We start from the raw sequence: 9809 nt of genomic DNA, 5'->3' as shown, positions 1-9809 counted from the left end.
TTGTTTTGGAACTCTGTTTACATATCTGGTCCTCTGGCCAGCCTAGCATTTCTCTAAAGGGCAGTGATTATAACTCAGTGGCTTTGTAATGGTACTCCCTGGCACTAAGTCCCAGCATATAACAGGGTAAATACTTAGCAAAAATAAGGGAAAATCAGATTTCTATGAAAGTAATTTGTGTTAAGGCTTTAGAGGTATGTAGTTTGTGGCCTAGTAGTTCTAATTTTAGAAGTCAATTTAAAACATTGAATATCAGCAAATTTTTAAAACACAGTATGATATAAAAGCTTAATAGTGGAAACATCTTAAATATCCAACAATAATGAAATGATTATAAATTATGCCTATATTCATATAAGCACCTTTTAGAAAACATCTTCTCTAAGAACATTTAATAAAACAAAAATAAAAATAAAATTAGTCTGTGTGGTGGCACAAATCTGTGGTCCTAGCTACTCAAGAGGCTGAGGTGGAAGGATTGCTCGAGCCAAGGAGTTTGAGGCTGCAGTGAGCTGTGATTGTGGCATTGCACTACAACATGGGCGACATAGCAAGACCCTGTTTTTAGAAGGAAAAAAAGTTCATTATATAGCATAAGGTGAAAAGTGCAAGTTGTAAAACCAGATAAACAGCATGGTCACAACTTTGTAAAATATACAAATATATATGCACAAAAATAAGTGAAAATAAAATACACCAAAGTTTAATACAGTTGATTGCTGAGTAGCATGACTACAGGTAATTTTTACAGGTTTTTTCACTTCTTTATATTCTGCAGGTTTCTTTTGCAATGAATGTATGGTGAGATTTATAATTATATGGCTTGTAGATTACAGTTCATAGTATACATCACAATGATTTTTAAAAAACTGTCTTGTCTTCTGAACTTCATCACAAATTCCTCAAGGGCAAGGGCTGTATCTTTGGTTTCAGCAAGCCCGTTTCAGAGGCCTCTTGATTGGTAAATATTCATTGATGCTGCTAGTAATTGATGCTTTGTTTTAACAGGTTCTCTTTTTCTAGCTGCCTTAGAAAAAAGTCTCCTTTCGCATCAGGCAGGTGCTTCTGATCCTCTCCCTAAAGATAGGCAATCTAATAAAGCCCTCTAAGCCTTTATTTTTATTTTTTATTTTTTGAGACGGAGTCTCGCTCTTTCTCCCAGGCTGGAGTGCAGTGATGCGATCTCGGCTCACTGCAGCCTCCGCCTCCCGGGTTCAAGCGATTCTCCTGTCTCAGCCTCCCCAGTAGCTGGGATTACAGGCACCCCCCACCACACCCGGCTAATTTTGTATTTTTAGTAGAGATAGGGTTTCACCGTATTGGCCAGGCTGCTCTAAGCCTGTTTGATAAAACCCTTCTCCCAGGCCATCAACAACCTGACAATTAGTACTGACAGGTGATGCCTTTTGAGATCAGGTCTCCAGTGGTTCTCGTTAGCATTCCTCACTTGAATATTACCCAAAACAATGGCAAAAATCAACCCCTATCCTAGGTTGCTCGGTGGAGGCAATCAAAACCAGACGCCTTGGGCCGGCCGCGATGCTCCTTTCCCCAGGCTCTGGGATTGTGGACAAGAGGGCGCACACCCACTGGCGATCCGACGCGGAGCTGCAGCGTGGGGGCGTGGCGCGGCGGGGCCTCCGGAGCGCGGGGCGGGGCTGTGGGCGGGGATATGGGCGGGGCCTCCGGGGCTCGGGGGCGGGGCGCGGGCGCGGGCGCCGGGAGGTGGGGCGGCGCGCGCCGGCGTCCCCCGCGCTCCTCCCGCGCGCGGCCCCTGGAGTCCCTGAGGCGCGCGGCCAGCCCAGCTCGGGCCCGCAGCACCGGGAGCAGCCCGCCGGCCAAGAGAGCGCGGGCCGGGGCCGGGGCCGGGGCCGGGGCCTGGGGGCGCCGCCCCCGGGAGTCTTTCTGCGGCCCCTGAGGAGCGAGGGCGACGGCGAGGCTGACCGGGGCCGAAACCATGAACCGGAGTTTTCACAAGTCTCAGACCTTGCGATTCTACGATTGCAGCGCAGTGGAAGTCAAGAGCAAGGTAAGCCCCCCGCCCGCCCGGCGGCCCTGCGCCCAGTCTCCTGGCTAATGAATGGGGCGCCCCGCGGAGGGGACTGGGGCGGCGTGGAGGCGACAGGCGCCGGCGACAACTTTCGAGTTCGGGCGCCGCGCGCCGCTCCGCGGGACGCGCACTGGGGACCCCGGCCGTCCTTCCCGCCCCCCGCGCGGACACAAAGCCCGGCAGCCGCGGCGCTCAGAGGGCCGAGGGCCATCGGACAGTCCGTGCAGACTCTGGACCCGCTCCGCGGGAGCTGCTCTTTTGTTCCACGAGTGAGAGGCGATCGGGGCGCGCCACACATTGGAGGGGAGGGCGGCCTTTCCGGGGCGAGTTGAGGGCCAGGGGCTGCTCGGATTCGGGGCCGTGGGGGGGCTCTGGGGGCCCGGGCCGTGGGATGGTCCTGGCTAAGGCGCCTTCAAGGCTGCAGAGGAGGCTCGTTACCGGCCAGGAGGAGACTTGCCGCCGGCTCCGAGCCCGGCGTCCCCCACCCGCTTGGTACCAAACATCCAGGAACCAGGCGCGCTCCCCGGCGCAGACCCAGAGCACGCACCCGGCTCTCCCCCGGCCCAGACCCAGACCACGCCTCCCCGGGCGCGTCCCCGGGCCAGACACCCCACCCCACCCCCACGGGCGCGCCCCCACCCCAGACTCCCCCACCTCCGGACGCGCCCCCGCCCCAGACCCAGCCCACTCCCCCCGGGCGCGCCCCCGGCTCAGACCCAGACCCCTCCCGAGCGCTCCCCCGGATCAGACCCGTACCCAGACCACCCCCACGGGCGTGCCCGGCCCCTCCCGCTGCCTGCGCCCGGGCGGAGCGTGCCCGAACTTGCGGGTCGCGATGCGCGTCTGGGTAATTGGCTGGTAGGATCTGGCGCTTCTGCCCTTTGCGGGGGTGGTTCCTTCGCCGCAGATGCTATTGTTTGTGAGGGTCTCCTTGGTGGACCCCGCGGGCTGAGGAGGTGCTGCAGTTGTTCGGGGTCCTGCGGGAGGGGGCCCCTCGGGTCTTTCGCTGGCTACTCTCTGGGAGTTGAGCGGCCCTTTCGCCCTTTCTTTCCTCGCACCCCGGTTCTCAGAGTTGTGGGAAAGGCTTCTAACGGCGGAGTGGGAGCCCGCACCCCCAACTGTGTGCCTATCTTGGGCGCAGGGCGGGTGTTCCCTCCCCTGTCTCTGGGGAGGCAAGTCTAACAGCCCCCTCTCGCTGTGCTGCTCTGACCTTTGGAGTAGGATTTCCAGGGTGTCTGCAGAGGATTGAGGGGGGGAGGTGTCCCAGCAACAGCATGGCCGCCTCTCCAGCCTGCTTCTCTACTTAGGGGTACACGGTCTTTTAATGAATCCCTTATTTATCATAAGATCCTGTCCTTACCCTTGCCGCATGACCTCGGCCCCACACCCATCTTCTCTGGAGCACAGGAGTGCCCCCAGCTCCCCCAAATCAAGTGTGCCAGCTGTGGGTTAGGTGAGGGGAAGAGCCCACAAGCATGGGCGGGGGGTTTCTTTAGCTCAGTGGGAACACAGCTCTCTGGAGCTGCACTATCTAGTACAGTAGCCAGAAAGCACGTGTGGTATGTAATCTTATTTAACTTTTTATTTAGAGATTATTGTACATTCACAAGTAGCTGTGAGAGAGACTATAGAGGTCTATGTTCTCAGCCTCTGAGCCTTTCTTTGCTCAGCCTCCCTGATGGTGGTATCTCGTGTGACTAGCACACTGTCCTATCCTGGACACAGACCTTAGTGGGTCTCAGCAGCGTAACACACTCATTCGTGTACGCCTAGGTCTGTGCGGTTGTGTGACCACCAACACAAGGTGCAGAGCAGTTTCCCCCTTTCATCTTAGGATCCTTCCTGCTGCCCTTCACAGCAGCTGTTTAACCAGGGAGGACTGGTTGGTTAACACGAACGTTAGACTCAGTTCTGTGCTCATTGGCCCTCTGCAGAGGGTGGCTGCCTCCTCACACACATAGCTCCAGAGAATCAGAGGCCTCAACCAGGCACAGGGTAAGTCTGGAGGACATGCCCTCACCAGGCCTCATCCTGCAGTCCTGGGCTGCTGGCACTACAGAGGCTGCCTCTGCCTTCCCTGGGGTGTCAGCCTGCCTGCTTCTGCCACCTCCACTTGGCAAAGAAGGGGTGCTGCCTCACACCCCAAGCATAGATTCAAGTTCAGATGCAGCAGATGCTTGTCTGGAGGTGAGTGGCAGCGCCAAAGTTTTGGTTGAACTTGGGTGTCCTTGGAAGGGCCACACTGACCTGGGCCTTACTGGACTTGCTGTTGTGCCCTCCCCACCATGATGGGGCTGAACTTACTGCTTGTCCAGAGGGTCCTGTGGCTCTTCCTTCTGCGCACAGCTTCCCACTTAGCCACTTTATGGTTAATATTTGTTACTATGGCATCTATCTCTATAGGGAGCCAATGTTGTCAAAATAGCAGCAAAGCCTTATGACAACCTAAATGTAGCACCGCAACACCGTGGTTTGGTTTGTGGGGAAAATGGCGTCTGGGGAGCTAAGTCCAGCCTGGGTTCTGCCACCTACCGCATTTGTGAGCTTTTGGGCAAGTCATTTAACTTTTCCAAGCATCGGTTATTTCATCTGTAAAATGGGTATGATACCTTTTCTGCTTACCTCTCAAGATGAAACGCATTGAATACAAGAGCGCTTTGAGTTAGATACTGCAGGTCACAATTCTTTGGCATTTTAAGATATTAGGTTGGAAAACTGCCTTAGGTTCTCTCAGAATTTTTGTCATTAACCATTTGCCACAGATGGTCAGTCCCCAGTGCTTAGGGACAGGATGCTGGTGTGTGTGCGCAAGGGGGCGTATGATCTTGATCTTGACCTGGTGGCTCTTCCTCATTTTGCAGCCCCTTATACTTCTCCAGACGTTTTTACCTTAATTCTAGTGATTCATCTGTTCCTCACCAAACCAGCAGCAGTACGTACTTCCGATTACCTAGTTCTGTTCGTGGGACCACCCTTTTTCGCACTTAGCTTTGACTTTTGCCTCTCCTTCCACAGGACCTGCAGTGGGGAGGGAGGAGCTATGCAGAGGTTTAGGGTGTTTCAGGTGGAGGAAAGCAAGAGTCCTTGGCCACCTTAGAATGTAGCAGAAAAGCCAGTGCTGGGATTGGAAGGGGTTTACAGGGGGCAGTAAATGGAGATGAATTTTCGTATGAGGAGAAGATAGCAAGCAACACAGTGCTACTATGAACTTAGCAACACCTTTAACTATATCAGTATTTCGTCAGTTCCACTGTCATCTGCATAAGCTTGAAAAATCCAGAGAAACACAACTTACCCCCGTCCTAGCAGTGTGCTCAGCCCAGAGCCCTGAGTTCCTTCAGACTCGAGCATAGATGGCCCACTGCTCATGCCCTTGGCCCACGCTTTCTTTGGCCTGTGTGTCCCTAGTTTGTGGCTTCCCCTACCTGAAATGCTTTCTCTGAGAATCTGCCCTATCCTGAGGACCTTCTTAGACAGCTCCCTCTTCTACAAAGTCATTCTGGATGCCTGTGCCAGACCAAGCTTTCTCTGTCCGACCCCTTCTTGGTGTTTTTGGTCATCTTATTGGCACTTGTCATGATGCTGGTGCCACAGTTATGTTCGGCACAGATTGTCTGTCGTGTTAATTATATCTGAGGGAGAAGGTTTTCATCCCATTTGTGCTTCCTTATTAAATAATGTTGGGGCTTTTTTGGATTCTAAGCTAACACAGTGTCATTGTAGGAAATTTAGAAACCACAGCCAAGCACAAAGAAGGGCAAACACCATTGGTAGCTCTCCTGTCCAAAGATGAGCCACTGTTAAATGTTGCCTCTGGCCTTCTGGTCTTTTGTGTGCATGTATGATGGACGCACTCTTGTGTTACAGAATTTGGGTCAAATAGGCATGTCATGATGTAGCCAGCTTCCCCTCTAACTTATCATGTATTGCAAGTGTTTTTTCATGTCATTAATATTTTTAGACAACAAAAAAAGACTGCATCATATCCCTGTTCATGTCTAAACCATGACTAACCAGTATCTTAAGTTAATCCCAACTTTTTCCATAGTAAACAGTGCTGTAAATAACATCTTTAAGTCTTTATATAAGGATTATATATAGAATATACACATATAAAATATGTAAAGATTATTGATTATATTAAACCAGTGCAAAATTCTTACTGATCTTTAGCACAAATTCCTGGAAGTGACATCACCTGGGAAAAGTATGTGCTTTTAAAGGCTTTGAGTACGTATTTCTACTTTTCTTCTGGAAAGTTTATTTTACCAATTTATAGATGCTGTTTCATAGCTATTCATTCATCTGTCTCTTTCTCCCCATCCCTTTCTTCTTTGCTCCTCCTAGCGCTGGGCATTTTCTCATTCTTACCCAATTAGATGAGTGAAATGGTATCCCATTGTTTTAATTTGTATCTCTTAAGTTATTAGAGAGTTGAAAGTTTCGTATTTATTGGCTATTTGTATATTTATTTTTAACTGCCTGGTTTTGTCCTGAATCCTTTTTCTCTGTTAGTTTTCTTGGGAGTTAATGAGTTATGGGAGCTTCTTGTTCGCAATGTTTCCAATCAGTGCAGATGGTGCTGAGGGTGACTGGCTCTGAGATTGTTGTGACCTTGCCCCCAGGCATGAAACTTGGGCCCTCCAGGATGACAAGGGTATGAGGAGCCTGTTGGTGGGCTGGCTGATGCACTGGCTGGCCAGGTTCTCCTGAGGACAGCCAAGCGTGCAGTGTTTTGTGTTAGTATATCTCCTCTGGTCCCCAAGATCTTATTGCTGTCTGAGGCCATTGGCTGCCATGGTGCTGCAGGAACATGCCCTTCCAGCTGTGTGATGTGTGACAGCCGGTGGGATGGAGCTGAAGCCAGACCTCCCCATTGGGTGGCTGACACTTGCCTCCTGTGGGCCAGTTAAGAATTGCCTGGACATGGTTTGACTCACCTGTGTGTGTCAGCTACACCCTTTTAAGACTTTAGTTTTGTTGTATTTGTGCATGTCTGTGCTTAAACAGGTTCAGTGACTTGATTTGGGAAGTCACATCTTAGGGAGACTTACCAGGGACCCAAGTGCAGAGTCAGCCTGGGGGGCACTGATGGCGTCACTGCCCCCGGAGGCTGCCAATTTCTTGCAGGTCTGTGGCCTGGGAGACTGTGATGGCCTTCCAGGTTGGCACCCCAGCTAGCCAGGGGGTAGAGCCCTTTCCTAGGACCCATGGCATTTCAGATAGAAGGCCCTAATTTTAGGGAAGTGAAGGAATATCAGGGACTGGGAGATGCAGCCATTCAAGGTCTCAGAAGCTCTGGCGTTTGTGAATCATGTCCAGAATTAGTACAAAGGGGAGAGGCATCCTGATCTTTTCCCATAAAGGGGTCTCCATGACCTTTAGAGGCAGCAAGAAGGGAGCCTGGCATGACAGCAGCAGAACCTCCCAGGTGGTTAGACTTGTTCACCTGGCTGCTTACATGTCAAATCCACTTCCTCTGGGCAAATTTCTACTGCACCATGACCCTGGGGAGGTACATGCTCCTGTGTAGCCCCCAGCCTCTTCCCAACACACACCCTGCGGCCCTGCTCCGAGTCCCCCAGGCTGGACGTTGCCTGCTGTGCAGAGGTTGTGTTCTGAAGTATTAATAACATTTACTTAATGCCCCTCCAATATATGTGTATATATGTGCCAGGGACCATCCTAAATACATTGCAGTTGCAGATAGTTCACTAATGCCCATCACAATCCTGTAACAAGGGTTCCTTTATCACACCCACTATACAGATGAAGAGGAAACTGAGTCACAGGGTGCTTCACTGACCTGCCCAAGGTCATAAAGCTCATAAGAGAGGTTGGAACCCAGATAGTCTAGCTCCAAAGTCTAGAATGGGAACCACCAGTTGTCCATGGCTGCCGGAAGCAGGCTCACGCCCCTCTCAGGATCCAATAAGGAATGAAATACAAACCAGGACACAGGTGCACACATTCCCAGCTCACCGTGCATAGGGTGAGAGACTCCCTCAGCTGTCTGAATCTGGAGCTTGCAAGAAACAGCTGGGAGGGTTAGTCTTGTGTTTTGTGGGGAGAAGTTTTATTTTTCTTGCATCACTGTAGAAGGTTCTTGCTGCATGGCCTCACGGGAAGTCCTCTATTCAGTAGCTGTTGTTTCAAAGTCTGATCTCATCCATATATTTGTTTACTCATTTACTGAGCAATTACTTTGTGTCAGGCATAGGGCATGTGCTGGGGTAAAACGTACAACATCCCTGCCTTAGAAACACCAGTGAAGGTTCAGTCAGGTAAGTGGGCAGATTTGGGTGAGGTGGAGTGTCCTTTGTCCTGATAATCAAGCTATCACCAGATCCACAGCTTCACGTCTCCTTGAAATCGGAGGTTTCCGGTGCAGCCCAGTCATCCCACCACCCAGCAAGACCAGTCAATGTGTTGAGTCTCCCCTGAAATTGCTCTGATAGTCTCTGCATCAGCAACAGTGATGCTTGTGTGAGGTGGTTTGAGATTCTAGGCCAGGTCTCCATAGCTCCCAGAGGCAGATAGGGTCCAGTCCCCACTTGTCCTTATTTGGGGCTCTTTAATCTTCCCCACATGTTTTCAGAGGCCAGTTTAGAACCCTAGCCGCGTTTCTTAATGGCGTGCTGTGTAAGGAAGAGCTCAACATTGGAGGTGGGAAGAGCAGTGCCTTGTTTATAGTAGAGACACAATCAGTGTTCCTTGGGTCGAATTCAGATGAAAAACAAGTGGGTTTTCCTGACAGCTACTGGTTCAGAAACAGTCTGTTACGCAAATTTAGAAAATTACTTTTTGAGGAAAGGGACAACTACTTGCACTTTTGAGCTGATGCTGGAACAAGTTAGGACTTTTGGGGACTATTGAGAAGGGATGATTATATTTTGCAGTGTAATAAGGACATGAGATTTGTGGGGACAGGGAGAATGTTATAGCTTGGATATTTGACCATCGAAACCTCATGTTGAAATTTGGTCCCCGATGTTGGTGGTAGAGCTTAAACGGAAGTGTTTGGGTCATGGAGGTGGATCCCTCATGAATGGCTTGGTGCCATCCTCATAGTAATGAGTGAGTTCTTGCTCTATGAGTTCTAGCAAGAGCTGGTTGTTAACAAGAGCCTGACTCCTCCCCCGTTGCCTCCTCTCTTGCCACATGCCGGCTCCCCTTCCACCTTCCACTGTGAGTAGAAGCAGCCAGACGCCCTCCCCGGAAACAGATACTGGCACCATGCTTCTTGTACAGTCTGCAGAACTGTGAGCCAAATAAGCTTCTTTTCTTTAACAATTAAAATATATTGATACATTGATTTGCCAGTTGGCTTATTGCCGGGGCATCCCTGAGAGACGTCAGTGGCCTTGCCCTCTCCATCCTGTGAAGGTAAGTGGCGCTAGTGCTGTAGGTGAGGGGAGAAGGTGAGGTACTTTGGAAATTAAAAGCCCACATAGCTATTTCTGTTGCTGTTGGCACCTCCTGAGTTTCTCAGTACTTAGAGATAGGCCAGGAACCTGCTTGTTGCCAGCTCAGCAGCTCCAGGGGTGCTTGTGCCCCTTCCTTGTAGACCAAGCTTGTCCAATCCATGCCCTGTGGGCCACATGTGGACCAGGATGGCTTTGAATAACGTGGCCCAACACAAATTCATAAACTTTCCTAAAACTTTATGAGATTTTTTTTTTTGGTAATTTTTTTTTTTAGCTCATCAGCTGTCATTAGTGCATTTTATGTGTGGCCCAAGATGATGATTCTTCTTCCA

The 9809-nt window shown here is 50.6% G+C and overlaps 1 protein-coding gene across 1 annotated transcript in view; it reads left to right on the top strand.

Moving 5' to 3' along the window:
* The first annotated feature begins 1725 nt into the window (after positions 1–1725).
* Positions 1726–9809, top strand: part of PARD6G (par-6 family cell polarity regulator gamma) — a 97827-nt gene continuing 89743 nt past the window's right edge. Inside the window, exon 1 of the mRNA XM_054460801.2 lies at positions 1726–2029. Coding sequence (XP_054316776.1) covers positions 1958–2029 — 72 coding nt within the window. The 5' untranslated portion in view covers positions 1726–1957. The remainder of the gene's footprint in view (positions 2030–9809) is intronic.

Source organism: Pongo pygmaeus, chromosome 17 (assembly GCF_028885625.2).
Source record: "Pongo pygmaeus isolate AG05252 chromosome 17, NHGRI_mPonPyg2-v2.0_pri, whole genome shotgun sequence".
In the NCBI taxonomy this organism is placed as follows: Eukaryota; Metazoa; Chordata; class Mammalia; order Primates; family Hominidae; genus Pongo; species Pongo pygmaeus.
The sequence above is the reverse complement of the archived record's forward strand: the minus strand, read 5'-3'. Positions and strand labels throughout refer to the sequence as shown.